The sequence below is a fragment of the Delphinapterus leucas genome, chromosome 11 (genome assembly GCF_059928025.1).
Source record: "Delphinapterus leucas isolate spDelLeu-1000000601 "Yukka" chromosome 11, BTC_Dleu_Yukka2, whole genome shotgun sequence".
Classification (NCBI taxonomy): domain Eukaryota; kingdom Metazoa; phylum Chordata; class Mammalia; order Artiodactyla; family Monodontidae; genus Delphinapterus; species Delphinapterus leucas.
Window position 1 is genome coordinate 61,884,707 of NC_143139.1, and position 18,638 is coordinate 61,903,344.

At 36.5% G+C, this 18,638-nt stretch overlaps 1 protein-coding gene across 1 annotated transcript in view; it reads left to right on the plus strand.

Annotated features, from left to right (window-relative positions):
- Positions 1–18,638, plus strand: part of LOC149748041 (neuron navigator 3-like) — a 659,075-nt gene that overhangs the window by 221,731 nt on the left and 418,706 nt on the right. Inside the window, exon 2 of the mRNA XM_089921063.1 lies at positions 11,078–11,484. Within this exon, the coding sequence (XP_089777189.1) occupies positions 11,413–11,484 (72 nt within the window). The 5' untranslated portion in view covers positions 11,078–11,412. The remainder of the gene's footprint in view (positions 1–11,077; positions 11,485–18,638) is intronic.

Consider the following 18,638-nt stretch of genomic DNA (forward strand, 5'->3'; position numbering starts at 1 on the left):
CAGCAGTTACACACCCACTGGCAGTTCATGAAAATTTTTGTATTATCTTTTTCAACATTTACTGTTGGTAACATTTAAAAATTTTTAACAATTCATTGTGTGGGACATAATTTGTTTTTTAAAACTTTGTATTTCCCCAGTTACTACTTTTCATGTGTTTATCAGCCATCCATGGTTCCTATTGTGGGCATTGCCTGTCCGTATGATTTGCTCCTTTTTTCTACTGGGTCTTGTGTCTTCTTTGTTTGTAGTTTTTTGGTAAGAGTTCTCTTTTTAGTATGTACATATGCACATATGTATATGTATACTGTAAATAGATTTTCCCAGTCTCTGGCTTTTCTATGTTACATGCTTACTTTTTGTTGTACAAATGGCTTTGGTCAATTTTTTCAATCTCTTTTATTAGATTAGCGTTTTTTCTGTATTATGTAAAAATTTTTTTGCTATTAGTCTTATATTTTTCTATGTGGATAACCACTTATCGCAGAATCAGTTTTTAAAATTGTCATTTCTTTCCTCATTGTACTACTTATTAAATAGTCTTTATGTGGGTATGTGTATTTCTATTTCTGAGCTATATATTTTATTCCAGTATTTATTGATCTTTTACTTTGTCCAATACCTTTATGTCTTAAATATCTTTGTTTTATGTGAATCTTGATGTTTATGAAAGCATGCATTTTTCAAAATTGTCTTGGCTAGCCTTATCCCTTTGTTCTTATATATGAATTTAATAATCCTTTTGAGTTACATAAAAGTTATACATTGAAATTTTGATTGGAACTGAATTGAACTTACAGAATAATTAGAAAACAACTGTCATCTTTAAGCTATTCAGTCCTGTTACCCATGAACATGTTATATCTCTCCATTTATATAGATAATTTTTATGCCTTTCAGTTTAAAATTAAACCATTCTATATAAAGATCTTAATTTTTTTCTACTTTTATCTATAAGGATATTATATTCTATGTATCTCTTACTAATGGAATTGGTTTTAAAATTATATTTTCTTTCACTGTTTTTATTGTTGTTGCTGCTGTAAAGGTGTATATTTTGTTGGTGTATTGTAAATTATAGACTTGTTTATTTCTTCTAAATAATTTAAAAATAAATTTTCTCAAACTCTCCATATAATCAATAATATTATATGCAAATACTTTGTCTACCTTTTCTATTCTTACTATTTTATTTTATTTTTTGTCTTACCATGGTGATAAGTGCATATGGTATAAAGGTTTATTTGAATGGGTGACAGACATCTTTATCTTATTCCTGACTTTTAAGAGACTTATTTCATTCATGGTTTTATACTTTAACTATATCTTTATTTATAAATATTGCTTAACAATGATTTACATTGTTTTAAATTTTATATAAATGGTATCATTCTATGTATTCTGTTCACCATTAATATGATATTCTCTGCTGTACTTATTTGGCTTCTTTCTATTCCTATTTCTATTATTTAAAATTTTCTTTTTACATTTAAATCATGAATGGGTATTGATGTTTAATCAAAAACTTTTTAAAACATTTTTTGCAATAGTCATATTATTCCAGTAGTTTTCTAATAGTTGTATAGTGGTAGAGTTCTTTATTACATGGAACACTGGAGTCACGGGTCTGGGACCCTTTGGTAGGAGGGCAAGGAGAACTTCTGGCACCAACGCCGTTTTCTACTGGAGCAACTTCTTAACCCTTTCCATTTGGGCCTGGATCCTTTGCGTTTTAGAAAGACTGACTTAGCTACATAGAGATTACAGTTGACACTTGAACAACATGTGTTTGAACTGTGCGTGTCCACTTACTTGTGGATTTTTTTCACTAAATGCACACTACGTTACTACACTATCCAAGGTTGGTTGAATCTGGATGTGGAACCATAGCTATGGAGAGCTGACTGTGAAGTTATGCTGGGATTTTCTACTGCACGGAGGGGTTGGCTCCCTTAACCCCCACTTTGTTCAGAGGTCAACTGTATTTAACAATTCATTATCAGAATTCAAAGCATAAACAATGGCCATTTCACCTCTGATTAGTGGTTAAAATTCCAAAAGAAATTTCCAGTCATTTTTCAATGGTTTCTGGATCTGGTTTTATTACTCACTCAACAGTACGGACACAGGGACTGCTGATTCTTTTGCATTCTCTTTGACTTAAATAGAGGTCATAGAGCCTGGGAAAAATATGTGAAATAAAGTGAACCTCTTTATTTTCTTCATTTGTAAACACAAAGAGTCCAGAAAGCCTGAATTAGGATATGGAGTTCCGGATGATTAAAAATCCCAGTGTTGAGCTGGGCTTTATTTCGGTCAAGTACATGAATTGGGACACATAAGCACAGACACCCCTCCATAGAGCAAAAGAAAGTAATGAACTACTGCTACGTAAAACTACACAGATGAATCCTCCAGATTTAATGTTGAACAAAAGAAAAGCAAATTGAGTACACACTGTATGATTCCACTTAATATGAAGTTTCAAGAACAGAGAAAACGGATCTGTGGTGATAAAACAGATCGGTGGTTACCTTTAGGACTATTAAGGGAGAGGGCAAATTAGGGAGTCTCCTGGAGTTTTGGAAATGTTTTGTATCTTGATGTGGGTGGTGGTTAACTGAGTGAATCATAGGCTATATACACTTAAGATATTTGTACTTTGAGTGTGATGCCTTAAATAAAAAGAGAATGGCTAAGATAATTTCAGAAAGGGCTTATTGCCGTTTCTAAACTTATATATATGTTTTTGATGAAAAGAGACAATTTTGGTACAGCCTTTTTTGGGTTTATAGGAAATTACAGTTGACCCTTGAACAACAAAGGTTTGAACTGTGCAGGTCCACTTATATGTGATGTTTTTCAACAAATATGTACTACACTATTACACGATCCATGGTAGGTTGAATCCACGGATGTGGAGGGCAGGCTGCAAAGTGGATTATCAACTGTGTGAGGGTCGGTGCTCCTAGAACCCACATTGGTCAGGGTCAGCTGTATTGGTTGGAGTATATATTTATACAGTCATGTATGTACATATGCATATTTCATATGTATTTCATATGTTTTCTTCAGAATCATAAGAATCACTTTATGAATGGCTACCAGCTTCCAGGCGTTGTGTCAGACCTTGGGGGTTCTGAGAAAGTATATAGGGGTTGACAGTCCAGTGGGTGACGAGTAACTAGGTAAGTGTGATAGTATGGGGGAAGTCTATAAATACCAGTAGAACATTGGGGAAGAAAGGGCCAACAACTTGTCTGGAGTAGGGTTGGGGGCATAAAGAAAGTGGAGCCTTTGGAGAGGAAATGGATTTGAGGAGACTTTTTAACAACAAGTAGGAGTTTGCAAAGTGGATGTGTGGCACTTATGGCCAAGTTGTAGAATGCTCAAGTTGTAGAATGAGATATTATACTCAGGAACTTAAGGTTTTTGGTGTAACTATAAAAAAATAAGCTCAGAAGTGGTAATATATGAAACTGGAAAGTTAAGAAGGGATCATGATAGGGTAGAGTGTTGAATGACATGCTAAGGAATTTTGATTTTGATTTTCTTTTTGGCTTTAGGGGTTAGGGAACTGTTGAAGAATTTGAATTGTGTCATGATCATGTTTGCATTTTTTGAGATAATTTTGGCAGTAGTACCTAAGACAATTTCAATCTTTCCTGGAGGTATGCCTTTGGTGCTTTTCTCAATTTATGTAACTTCTATGAGTGATCTCTTTAGACTGATGACTCCTAAATCCAAATCTCTATTCCAAACTTCTCTCCTTTTACTTCAGATTTCTGATTAGAATTGTTTGTTCCTGGAGGGAAATTTGGCTTAGTTCCTGTTTTTGTTCACCTTTAGATAATATAAACTTTGTGATCACTTTAAGTCACAAAACAAGTTTCAATTCAAAATTTAGAATATTTATTTCAATATGTTTATAAACACATCATTATTCAAAAGCTCTTCCTCTTCAACCAAACCAAGACTGGGTACCAGTGCCCCTCCTTGCCCCACTTTAGCCAGTTGGAAAGAACCTTCTTTGTTCACCTCCACACCCACTCACTAGGGTCTTTGTAGGGGAGATGAGGAAGAGATGAGAGGTATAGAGGCAGAAATTTCTTATTGGCTGATACTGGCATTATGGCCAGTATTGGCTTAATGGCTTCATTGTCTATAGACCTGGGGGATATTTAAAACTAACTCTTTTGGTTATTTGCCTGAGATGTTTGAAGATTTCACTGTCGGGTCCCTCTGATCTCACCTTCCGTGATCTGGGTAATGATCTCTCCTTGAGAATGAATATTTCGGATCTCTCCTTTGCTTCTCTTCCCAGGAGTACCTACAGCCTCCTCCTGCAGGAGTCCCTTACCTACCCTGGCAAATTACTCTTTTGAGCAGGATCCCTTTCCTTTCATAAGTGAATTCAGGCAAACGTTCCTACCACAATTCCTATCCTAAGATGCATATACATCTTTGATCTACAATCAGACAGGACTACAATTTACTTCTCAGATGCATTACCCTACCTTGCCGCCACAGGCCACCTTACCTCACTCAGATACTGGGCTTCTGTGTTTTCTCAGTTGCAGGGAACATACAAATGCAGGGAAGCTCTCTGAGTGGTCCCCTTAAAATCCTCGTGAGAAGGACATTTTAGGAAGTAGCACATACCCCAGTCACTCAAAAATCCTTTCAAAAGTCTCACATTCATGATCTTTTTCATCCTGAATCTAAGTGAGGGACTTCTAGATGAGTTTGAGCAAGATGGAAACCTTCTCTTAAGCTATACAAAAATGAAAGTGTTTATACTTACGCATAAAGTAAATGGATTTCACTACCGAACCCAACCACTGAATTCTATTGAGTAAGAGTAGAAGAGAATTAATATGACATATTGACAGTTACCTCCATATGAGAGAATAACCTGTGAGAATCTTTTCAGTATACATAATCTGTTCTTTTTTTGCCAGTTAGTTTAGTTTTATTATAAATGGTTTCTGGGCTTCCCTGGTGGCGCAGTGGTTGAGAGTCCGCCTGCCAATGCAGGGGACATGGGTTCGTGCCCCGGTCCGGGAAGATCCCACATGCCATGGAGCGGCTAGGCCCGTGAGCCATGGCTGCTGAGCCTGTGCGTCCGGAGCCTGTGCTCCGCAACGGGAGAGGCCACAACAGTGAGAGGCCCGCGTACTGCAAAAAAAAATTAAATTAAATTAAAAAAAAATGGTTTTTATTCCATGAAAGTAAGCATAAGTTATATTAGATTCTTTATGCATTTAAAATGAACTGAAGTCACATTCAAATTAATTTTATATGCATAATATTCAATAAATTCTGTCCACGTGAAATTGCCTTTTATCATTGGTGTAAACTCATCCGTATGCTTAGGTTTTGATGTTGGACAAAGTTGAAGAGTACGCTGATACTCCGTGGTTTTAGTTAAACCTGACTCCCCACTGGACTGTAAACTCTGTAAAGACAAGGACTAGATTTGAAATTTCACTATTTTGGGCCTGCACCATGTTGAGTACATATTAGGCACTCAGTGCTGTGTGTCTTTTAGATGTCTTTTAACACTGTAATTAAAGGTATTAGGTAAGGTGGGTAAATTTAAATAACTTAAAGCATTAATGGTACTTTGGAAATTATATTTTATACTGATATAAATATATATGTATAAAAAATATGGTTGTTAGACTACAATAACTCATCACTCTAAAGAAAGTAGGAGAGATGTTTGAAGTCAAGAGATGAATACATTTTTTGACAGTTAATAGACCATGTCTTGGTAAGGCTGACATTGTTCTCAGACAAAACTCTGTGCCATAATCAAACAGCTGGTCCATAACCTTAAAAAAGAAGAACAATGCCCACTAGTAACAAGTTTAATTAGTCTAACTTGAATTTTTGTTGTTGTTGTGGCTTGCTGGGGAGACTAAAGACATGGGAATACTAAAGACATAGATGTATCTGTGTTTTTTTCTTAGCTAAACTTTTTATTATGAATATGTTAGACATCAGGAAAACTGCACAGAATGTAAATTTACAGCTCAGTGAGTTGTTATAAAGCTAACATCCATGTAATGCCCACTTAAGTCAAAAAATGGAATATTGATAGCACTCTAAACTCCAATCAAAACCCCTTCCTTCCCTCTCACCAAAGGTTAACCACTCTCATGACTTCTAACACTATAGTGGAGTTTTACAAGATTTTGAACTTCATAAAAATGGAATCATACAGTATACACTTTTTTTGTTTGGACTTTAAATTCTTAGTGTTTTTGAGGTTCATCCATGTTGATATGTTTATCCATAGTTTATTCACTTTATTTAATGTATAGTTATCCTTTGTATAAATATACCACAAATTATTTAGCTATTCTAATGTTGTTGTGTTGTTTCCAGTTGTGGGGTTTTTTTGCCATTCTGAAGAAACTTTCTTGTACTTATCTCTCGATGCACCTATGCATATGTTTTTTAACAGTACGTGCCTAGGAGTATTACTGTTGAGTTGTATAGTGTAAGTATCTTCAAATGTAGTAGGAAATAGTAATTTTTTTTCAAGATAGTTGTACCCATTTATACTCTGACCAGCAGTGTTCTTGTTCCTCCATGTCTTTGCCAACAGTTGGTTTTGTCATTTTTTTGTTATTTTGATCCATTTAGGTAAATGAAAGGTCATATCTCATTATGGTTTTACATTAGCGTTTTTCTGATTGCTAAGGAGGGTGTTCATTTCTCATGTGCTTATTGGCCATTTGTACATCCTCTTTTTTCTCAATTTTATTTTAAAATAATTGCAGGTTTACAGGAAGTGGTAGAAGCAGTTACCACCTGGTTTCCTCCAATGGTGACATCTTGCGTAACTGTAGAGTAATGTCAAAGCCTGGAGATTGGTATTAGTATGATCCACTGAGTTGATTCCTATTTCAACAGTGCTATATACACTCATCTGTGTGTGTATGTGTATTGTTCCATGCAATTTTATCACACTTGTAGGTTCATACAACCACTTCTTCAATCAAGATTCAACATTGTTCTCTTACTACAAGGCTTCCTTGTATCATGCCTTTTAGGCAACCTTACCTTCTCTCTCCATCCCTGACCCATAGCAACCACTAATCTGTTCTCCGTCTCTATTTTTATTATTACTTTTGGAGTGCTTATTCAAATATTTTTCACTGTTGCCTGTCTTTGCTCGATTTTTGGGTGTTTTTACATGTAGTTATATGTATAACAAGTACATTTTCCTACTCTATGGGTTGCATTTATATTTTCTTATTGGTACAATCTGATGAATAAAAGTTCTTGATTTTAATTTAATCTTAGTTATATTTTTTTCTTTATGTTTAGCGACTTTTGTCTCTTGTTTTTTTTTTTTTTTTTTTTTTTTTTTTTTTGTGGTACGCGGGCCTTTCACTGCCGTGGCCTCTCCCGTTGCGGAGCACAGGCTCCGGACGCGCAGGCTCAGCGGCCATGGCTCACGGGCCCAGCCGCTCCACGGCATGTGGGATCTTCCCAGACCGGGGCACGAACCCGTGTCCCCTGCATCGGCAGGCAGACTCTCAACCACTGCGCCACCAGGGAAGGCCTTGTCTCTTGTTTAAAGAAATCTTTCCCTTCCCTTAGATCATGAAAATATTTTCCCAGAAGCCTTATTGTTTTGTCTACAATCCACCTGGAATTGATTATTGGTGTGAAGTAGAGGTCAAGTTTTATTTTTTTCCATATGAATAGCCAATTGACCCAGAACTCTTTATTGAAAAGACTTTTTCCCCACAGCTTTGCAGTTTCAGCTTTGTAATTAATCATGTGACCATATGTGTTAAGAGTCCTTCTCTGGGCTCTTGCATTCCTTTGGTGAACTTGTCTACCCTTGTACCTTTTTATTTACTGTTGGTTCATAATAGGTCTTCAAATCTGGTAAAGCAAATAGTTGCAACTTGTTCTTCACGAGTGTCTTGGATTTTCTTGGTCTTTTACATTTCCATATATATTTTAGGAGCATCTTCTAGAGTCGTAAAAAGAAAACTGGGGATTTTGATTAGTAATGCACTGAATCTATAAATCCTTTAGGCATGAGTTGGCATTTCTACAGTACTGAATCTTAGTTTATTAATAAGCCCTCTATTCATCTAGATATTTATTTTTTGATGGTGTTTTATTGCCTTATCATAAAGTTTTTACCATCTTTTATGAGATTCATTCCAAGATATTTGTTATTCTAAGTGACAGCGTTAAAAGAGTATCTTTTTAGAGTTTCATTTTCTGAGTATTTGTTGCTGTTATAAAGAAATATAAAGGAATGTTGTATATTTGTATCCAGGAAAATTGCTGAACACATTAATTCTAGTAATTTATCTCTTGATTTTTTAGTAGTTTCTATATATATCATTCATGACATTTGCAAATACTGTTTTTTTTTTCTTCCTTTCTAATGCTTATACTGCTTGCCTGCATCCTTCTCCATCCCTCCCCCTCCTTCCCTCTGTCTCTGTTTCTCTCTCTCTCTCATATTTTCTTGTCTCACTGCATGGCTAGGACTTTAAGTACAATATTGAATAGACATCATGTTAACAGGTATTTATGTGTTATTCCTGAGCAAATGGAAAGTCTTTTAACTTTTCACCCATAAGTATGTGTTTGCTATAGATATTTTATGAATATACTTTATCAGATAAAGGACGATTATGAAAGTCTGTTTCTAGTCCTCATTTGCCAAGAGGTTTTTGTTTTGATCATGAATCAATGTTTAATTTGTAAGATTATATTTCTGCACCAATAGAGATGAACATATCATTGTTTTTCCTTGTTTTGTTAATGTGGTGAATTACACTGATTGATTTTCAAATCTTAAACCAGTCTTTTATTCCTGGGGTGATACCATCCTGGAACTGATGTATAATTCATTTTATATTTTACTGGATTCAGTTTGCTAGTATTCCTTTAGGACAGTTACTTCTATGTCCATCAGTGAGATTGGCTTGGAATTTTCTGGATTTTAGTAAGCATCTTTTGTTTGCTTTACAAATTCTTTTATCTTCCCCATGTCTAAAGTGCTTCTCTTGTGGGATTTGCCATCTTAGATAATGATATCATTGTCCCTATGCTCATGCACCCTTAAACCACACACATGTCCAATCAATTACCAATTCCGTCAACTCCTCCTTTTATGTACTATGTCACTCAGTTTTGTCATTCTTTCCCACCGGTCAGCTCCTACACTAGTTCAGAATGCTGTTGTCTTTTTAATGGTTCTAACAATCCCTAGAAGGTTTCTCTTGCCACCGGTTTTGTTCTCTCCCTTCTATTTTCCATATTTTAGTTAAGACAAACTTTTAAAATAAAAAATTATTTTATGTTACATTCTTTCTTAAACGTTTACAGTGGCTTCTCATTGAATTTCTTTGAATTCCTCGGATGGACTATGTTTTCTCCTATGACCAGGCCTTTGCCCGTGCAGTCTCCTTTGCTAGTAACATTCACAGAGTACACAAACTATGTACTACATAGTATGTAGTAAAAATACCTACACGGCAGAGCAGAGGAGCTGTAGAAGGCGCAAGGCTTGGCAAAAGAATGACTAGTCAGGGAATAGTTCAGGAGCTGATCTTCAAGCATTATCTGTCTAATTTATCATTTATTGTATGTTTGGCCTGGCATGTTTTGTGGTACCTGGAGGTGAGTTATTAAAGAGAGCGTGCCATGCTTGACCCTTGTGCTCATTTCTGGATACCACATTTTATGGGTCATGTCAAAAGTAAAGCCTTTTAAGTAATAACCAGGGTAGTGAGGAATTGTTGAAGGCACTAGGGATGGTTAACCCACTAAGGTGATACTTGAAGGACTGTCAGATGAAAAGGGAAATTTAAAAGATTTTGTGTACATTGAGGACTACAAGGATGTAAATAATTGCAAATGTACAGACACATTCAGGAAGGCAGACTTCATCTCCAAATTAGGAAGAACAATCTAAAGACTGGAACTGCTCCAGTATGGAAAGAGCTGCCTTCTGAGACACTAAGTTTCCTCTTTGATGTATTCATACAGTGGTTGGTCAGTTACGTAAAGGGAATATATATGTATTAGGTCAATGGTTCCAAGACTCAGGCCATATCTCAGACTAATTAAATCATAGTCTCTGGGGATGAGACATAAGAGTCAGTAGTTTTTGAAGCTTCCCAGATGATTCCAAAATGCAGACAAGTTTGGGAAGTGCCTTGTATTAGCAGGAGGTTTCAACTCTTCCGTGGTTTTCTTGCATCAGAATTGTTTAGAAGAGATGGAAAAACAACAACAAAACCCAGAACAGCACTGCCCTGTAGCTTCTGAATTAGCAGGGTTGCGTGGACCCCAGGAATCTATGTGATTAAGATTATTACCAGAGATTCAGTTTTCTGGCTGGGTTTGGAAACCACTGGATTATAAGGAGAGTGCCCTGTGCATTCATAATCTAGCAAGGCACTTAAACTCATTTTTGGTATCCTTGTGGACAATAAAATATGTAATATATGAATTGACACAACTATGTCTAGGACAAAGAATGTGTTTTGGAGCCAAAGGTATCTGAATTCAAATTCTAGTCCTGTTACACTTGTTTGACTAGACTTACAAAATTTACTTACCCTCTCAGTCTCCTTATCTTAAAATAGAGTAATAAGAACCATTTTATAGATGCATTTTGAAGTTTAAATAAAGCTGTTTATGAAAAGTGTCAGTCTAGCATAGTGTCTAGTTATTTTGGGCTCTTTTCTGAATTCTGTAGTTCTGTGAATGCTGAAATTAATGAGCGGGACCATGGAGCGTATACACGTTTGGTGAATGTATGTGTATTTCCTGTTGATTTTTTGCTTGATGTGCTATGAATCCCTGGTTTTAATATTCTCTTTTGGTTCAGGTATTATAATTGGTATTTTAAAGGCCATAGGGTTAAAGAATAATGCCTTTCACTTGCTATTACTTTTATGTGAAATATAATCCATGCCTACAATCTTTTTCCAAATTGGACATTTCAGATAAGAAGTTTTCATTAATTGTACTATAAGTGGTGGGGGAGAATTAACTGTGTGCTTATTTTTTCTTATCACAGGTTTACAGGAACTGTGTAATTATTTGTTAAAATGGAAAACTGTGAAGAAAGAAAAAGATAGCAGTTGGAGTTAAAATTCCTGGATGAATATTTTGCTTTTGAGAAGTCCGCATTTAAAACCATATGCTGATTTGGAAAGTCCCAGGAGTAAATTACACAATTCATGTTTTCCATTCAATCAATGGATTTTTTAATCATTCCTTGGAGTTGATGAAGTTCAGAGACGGTGCGTGATAGGAAATGTGGCATTCCAGTGTTTTCCTAGTGATTGCATCTTGGATTAGTTTGCTGCTTTTTTGAAGAGATTCCATTGTGAAGGGTAAGAACCTAATGTGATGGATTTATCTTCAGAGATGAACAGACATGGAAAGAATCCAGTGAGTCACAAGCTAGAAGATCAGAAGAAGGTAATACAAATTCATTTCCTTTTGCTTGGTCATTTTTGTTTTTGCTTACATAGAATTTTATAAATTGAAAATGAATGTGCTTTGAGAGATAAAATAACATAGTATTTCATGGAAATTAATCCTGTAGCCAAGTGTTGCTACGGGTCTGGATTTCATTATCAGTTAGTGGTTTTGTTTCTAAAGTCTTCTGAATTCATCCATCCAGTGGGTTTGTAAAGGATTCTGCTGTGTTTGCCCACTCTTGACTTGATTCTAGTGACATGCTGGCCTGACCTCATGTGGACAGTTTTCTGAGATTCAGGATGAGGTATGAGTCCTGGGGCATCTCTGGAGTAATGGAGCAAGTTAGAGCTCTCCTAAAAGAGAACACCTGCCTTGCTGTTATTAGGAGGCATAGTTGGCATTTGAAATTCTCTGATTTCATGTCCTTGGGGCACACATCAGCTTCTCATTTTTCCAGCTAGCCTAGAAAGAGAGTCGTGAGGCAACTGTGAGCTTTGGTTTGCGTCTTCATGTGTGATGTCTAAGGAACTAATGGAAAATATCAAGAAAGGACTGTGCTAATATATATTTTTAAATGGTCTTAGAGAGCTTCTGAGTAGGAAACTGGGAATTGAATACTGAGGGTTGCATTTCAACCTCATTTTTCTACCTTTTTAGAAACTCTTACCTGCTGAACTGTTGCACTGTTGTGAGAGCACTTACCAGAAGGGTCAGGGATGGTGCCCAGAAGAGAAAACCTGCTCATAATGAAATATATTCTCTTTTGTGGTGCCTTTCATTGAATCCATTAGTACAGGAGATGTGTGTGGGGACCCACTGGCTAAGGCACGAAAGCAAGGAATAGTGAGATAATAGAAAGAAGATTTTTTAGCTAGAACCGGATCTAAGGGGCATGATTAAGGTTTGTTTTTACATCTGTCTCAGAAATTATTTACTACTCACTTTGTACTCCCAGAAGACACCTAGCTCTTTCACAGTTTTAGAGGTAAGAAATTTAGAAGAGGCCATAAAGAGTCAACAGCTTATTAATTTGTTCTGATCTTATGACCAGTGCCACTGGATTGGGGGCTACACGGATCCTTTTGCATCAGTCCAGGTAGAAATGGATGGATTATTTGTGCCAGTTTGGTTCCTTCATTGAGTTTACCTTCAATACAAGTAAATCTCAGAAAACACTAAGTACTATAAAATCCAAGATGCCTGGTCAGTTCATTGTGGGTGTAAATTTCTGCACAAATAAGTGTGTTACCAAGAACACTGTTGGTGTTTTAAACGGTCGGCATTTTTTTGTTGTTGTTGTTGGCACTAAGGGTGTTAATCCGAAAGAGTTGGCAAGCTAAGTTTCCATCTAAAGCATGCCCTTCAATTTCTTAACTACTGAGGAGGCTTTAATCCTTTTTCTCTATTCACATTTTTAAAATGTCCTTCACACTGATGGTAATTTGTGTACTGTATTAGGCTAGTGAAGAGTGTGAATGAAAAATATTGCCTGCCATATCATTAAAAATGGATGTTGCAGCCATCAAGCCATCACATTGTAGCTGCCCCAACGGTGAGCCCTGAGGGAACTCAGGATAGAAACAGGATGCCCACCATCAGCCACTGCAACTACTCCTGAAGGTGCACCCTGAGGAGACTCAGGTTGAGAAAGCACAGGATGCTGGCCCCAGGTAGCTGAGGTGCATATCAAAGGAATGATTTCAGTGAGCCCTGACTCTTGCATCTTTCCATACACAGAAGAGCACTAAATTCCTTAACTTGAGGTATCTGGTTTTCTTTAATTAACAATAACCTTTTGATGTTTTGACTGCCTGGTCTTTGTTGCAAAAAAGTCTTCAATTTTGTCCGCCCGAATAAAACATAATTCTCAACTTTTAGGTTGTTCATTATTTTTCAGTTGACAGGAGGGAAGTTGGTTAGGTAAGCAATTAATACTACAGAGTTCTGATTTTTGATAGAAGCCCTGCTTTTCTGGCAAGAAAGCAAAGTATCTCTACAAGTGCTATCCTTTCATCTCCCAAATAAGAGATATTTTTGCAAACACAGAATGGATTGCAAACTAAAGAATGAAAATGGAATGAATTTTAAAAGTCATTTTGAAAATTTCTTGAATGGAACTTTAAATAATGGTCTGTAATGATGCTTAGTTGCCCAGGCTGATTCACAAAGGACTGTTTAGCATAAAGAATATATGAATATAAATAAAGAATATAAAAGTTTAGACAGGCTATGAGGATCCATGATTCTGTGGAAAAAATATAAAAAAACAGCTTGGTGTTGTGGTACAAGAGAATCCCTATTTCCCTGTAGTTTTTACCTTCTAGTTGGTAGGGAGATGGGGGAGGAATGAACATTTTCATTGAGCAGTATCAAGATGGAAAATGCTGTTCTAATGATCTCCTGGCCACCCAATTGGTGTAGGCATTTGCGGTGAATAAGTCAGAAACTCAGATGTTGATTGATCAGTTGATCAATACTTAAGATTTCAATTTGTTAAGTGTCAGCAGGAATACCTAGTCTAATGACAGATTTGTGAGTTTGTATTAAGGAGAAAAATGAAATGTAGCATCATAGATCTTTATAGACTAAGCTTTGGGCACAGCCCTGACCCCACACAATTGCCAGTAGAGATTATAAGATCATTCATGTAATTACTTTAAGTGTTTGTAGTCCTTTGTGATGAATTAATTTAACAGGCACAGTGTTTTACCTCAGTGAAATAAAATGCATCAATTCTAACTCACAACTTGAAAATACAGAGGTGAAACATTTTTCTGGTATTACTGAAAAACGTGTCCTTTTCACAGTTTGACATACGTATGGTAGACATTCAAAGCAAGGTGTGTTGAACTGGCTTGAATATAGGCTCCTGTTTTGTACTCTGCGCAACCGATTTCATATTCAGTATATAAATAGTTCACTAGCTTTTGTTCTTAATTTAAAATATGTGGATTTGTACTTATTTTGCTCTGCTTCTAAGTAGAAACTTTTAGGATGCTGAGCATGAGAGTTTGTGAATATGTGTTTTACTGTAATGAGTAGGTAAATGTCAGGGAAGAGATCATTTGTGGAGTACTTGCTATATACCACGCACATGCTTGGTCCCTTCTGATTTATTAAGAAAGTACCTTCTTACAAAGATAAAAACTGCTTTTACCTCTTTAAGCTATTCGGTTCTGTAAATGTTAATGATCAGTTCCTCAAGAATATATATACTAAAAGATACATACACACACTATTATTCAAAATTAAAAGGTTCAAAATTGTGTGTGAAGTCTCTTGGACTTATTTTTTGCGGTACGCGGGCCTCTCACTGTTGTGGCCTCTCCTGCTGCGGAGCACAGGCTCTGGACGCGCAGGCTCAGCGGCCATGGCTCATGGGCCCAGCCGCTCTGCGGCATGTGGGATCTTCCCGGACCGGGGCACGAACCCGTGTCCCTTGCATCGGCAGGCAGGCTCTCAACCACTGCACCACCAGGGAAGCCCCTCTTGGGCTTCTTTTAAGTAATGCCTCATCACCTCACTAAGTCTGAACATAGGAAAACATACTTGAAAGTTAAAAAGCTATCATCTCCACAAATCCTATATTGAAGTGCTCTTCATTATGGATAAACCAGAAATGTGGCTCTTATAGGAACTGAGAATACTTCTAAGAATTTCAAATCAACTTGGATTAGTGCAGGACTAGGTGGAATTCAGTTGTCTTTTTGATTCCTGTGATTTTTATCAGTAGACCTTTCAGTTAGTATTGGCCCATAATCCTCCTCTTGGCATTCAGCTTCTGGAATGTTCCAGATGGGAGAATTATGGTGGCATCGAAAAGCTCCTGAATGCCCATAATGAGATGTTTATTTTTGGAAACTTTACCTTTTGACCCTTGTTTGCTCATTGATGCCAGCGAAGTTGGTATATTGCTTTCCACTAATTGTATTGCTTCATGGAATTATTTCTGCAAAAGCTCCTGGAACAGTGAAAGCCCTAAGGTACAAATGTCACTTCTGTATAATTACTTGTGACCTTGAACTGAAAAGCACAGCTCAGTAGATTTCACTGTCAGTCTAATTGCAGCAGTTTGCTGTCCAGACAGCCCTGGGACACTGCTTTATTGCTCCATGAATATTTTGTATATTAAACCAAACAATTTGTCATAGTCAACAATTTACTAGGTACTGCTAAAAAGGGTAGCAGTATACACATTTTGAAACTATGGCAGTGACATACAATAAATATATAGTGACCTGTTGGAATTATTTTGTTTCTCTTTTCTCTAAACCAGAAAGGGACGAGCAGTATTATTGCATATATGCGGAGGTACTTACTTTTATGGAAATGTCCAAGATGGATGCCGTCTCAGTTTGTCACTTCCTAAAATCATGTCTTTTACATGTTAGCATTATTTTCACACTGCAGAAAAACTCAAGATAAATTCCAACAACACATCATGTCTTTCTTTCTAAGAGATGACACTTATTTCAGAAGTGACATACTCCGGGTGTAGTGAATAAGAGTGTTTAAGATGTGGAAAATCATGGAAAATGAGAGCAATGATTGTATTTAGTAATAGAAAAGGGAATACTGATGGAGCAAGCCTGTTATTTTAAGGGCAGCCCCTGTGATGTTGTGGACTTAAAATCAAGTTTAAGTGGGGAGTTAGAGAAAGCATCATCTGTAAGTGACAGTGAGTGCTTCATCAGTGTCTATCCACATAAACTAGTTTTGTTCTTTTTTTTTTTTTTTCTGTTGACATCATGCAGAAGTATGACCCAGGTGTGTATCTGTATATGACTGTGTTAGGCTACTCTAATAATTTTACTGAAAAATCTTGCCCACTTATGGTTGCTACTACTTTATAGAGTAAAACTACTTTATCAATTTAAAACTAGCCTAATATTTATTTTTATTTTCTTTTAGTGTGCTGATTCTTTTAATTTAGACTACATTTGTTGCATTTTTGTGCAGTGATGGTAAAACAGCATCGTATAAGAGTTAAGTGTATTGGGATTATTCTCACAGGTGTTGAGGACTACTTGAAATTATGTTGGAGACTGATTAAAGATCTGTCTTCTTAAGATAAAATACAAAGATAAATCACTGTAGAAGAGAGGCTTAGGATAGATTCAGCCCTTCATTCTTTGATATTCTTGAAGGTTGGACTCATTACACAGTGCTTTATTTTTTTGTTTGTTTGTTTGTTTGTTTGTTTTTGGCTGTATGTGGGCCTCTCACTGCTGTGGCCTCTCCCGTTGCGGAGCACAGGCTCCGGACGCGCAGGCTCAGCGGCCATGGCTTACGGGCCCAGCCGCTCCGCGGCATGTGGGATTCCCCCATACCGGGGCACGAACCCGTGTCCCCTGCATCGGCAGGCGGACTCTCAACCACTGCGCCACCAGGGAAGCTCTACCCCTAACTTTTGTGTGTTCAAGGGACAACTGTACATTGAGCAGCCATTTTGCACTGTTATTATATAAATCTGGAATACTGGTGTAGACACAAATATGAATATCAGCTTCACTAAGAAACCAGTACCGGCATTGTGGCACATTGTGATGCCGATTAAGACTGCCTGTAATTTCTTCCTCTGCCCCTTCGTCTTTTATAAAAGGATGCTATAAACAGCCATCTCTAAGCCACTTGACCTGGAGTTCTCTAAGGATGAATTAGATAAGGTGAGCTCTTTTTCTGCTCAGAAGTGATTCTAGAAGCTTCTCTTTCAAATCTGAACTTGGATAGAACCTCCTTTAAAACTTCCTCTATTATATCATTCATGTTCCTCAAATAGACTTCTGAAAGTTTGTATGGCCACTGGCCTTTTTCCTTCCGACTACATATATTTTCAGTGTAAACAGACTTGGGATAATAGAAAAAGCTGGAAATAGATAAAAGTAAACACTGTATTCCATGCTTCATGGTTCTTCTCATTTGTTGTAAATTAGACCATGTTCTTTTTCCTGATTGGTGGATTTAAAGCGTCAACAGATATAATGACCACATAATCTGCATATAAATAGACAAAATAGACAAGTTTGAAATATATGATACTTGAGTTATATATGTTTTGAACATTTTGAAGGCAGAATTATATATAAAGTGTTATTATGGTTATTAGTTGTCATAAATTATGATCTCAGTATTAATACAAACATATAAGGTTTAGTAAATTTTAATTGCTGTTTTTTCATAAATACCTTCCTCTGTCTTGATATTAGCACGTGAGTTATTCAGGCTTTTATTATTTCATGACGGAATGACTGAGACTAATCTTTTTCTAAAATATATTGAAAAAATATGTACATATACAATGTAGAAAACTTGTACTACACTAATGCACTGATTTGTTCTCACCTTTTTATACATATATCATTATATTTTAAACATATATTTATACCTATTATATATAAATATGTAACTTTTAAAAGCAAATATTATAATATTTGCTGCCCTGCCTTGAATGGCCAATCGTATCATTGTTAGTTTCTCTTTAAAATTCTGTTTCTAAAGGGGCTGGGACTGTTCTCCATTTGACTGTAGAAATATGTACCTTTGAACATAGCACAATACTTTTAAAACAATAGTTCAACCATGTCCATTTGCCTCACTTGAGGTTCCAGATGAGTATAAACATGAGGACTGAGATTCCAGAAAGCTTACCCTGAGGTAGCCACTTGGGTAAGAACCTGTGAATGCATGAATACATACCATTAAAGAGGGCTGAGTGTCAAAATCAGGAAAACAGATTTATTCCTCATTTCCAAAGCCCATAGATTTGAGGCTTATCACAAAATCAGAATACAAGTTGGCACTCGAATGGAGTGGGGAGCAACAACAAATGTGTCAGCAGAGAAGAGTCAGAGGGGTTGGGAGTGCGCTGAGCAGCTTGATTCATTTCTGTGGATAGCATGCTACCTGCTCATGAGCAGGGCCACCTGATTTAAAGCACTAGGACCAGGTGGACAGAACTTTTCGTGTTTTCCTTCTATGAAGACTGACCAAATGTTTCCAAGACTGCTGATATTCAGTGAGGATGCAATGCCCGGGATAAGAGTTACACGAAACAAAGCAGATTTAATAATAGGTGGTGAAAGCAGTGGACATAAGAAATTCTGTTAATTTTATATGCAAATGTGGAAAAATCGAATGAGAAATAAGCAAGA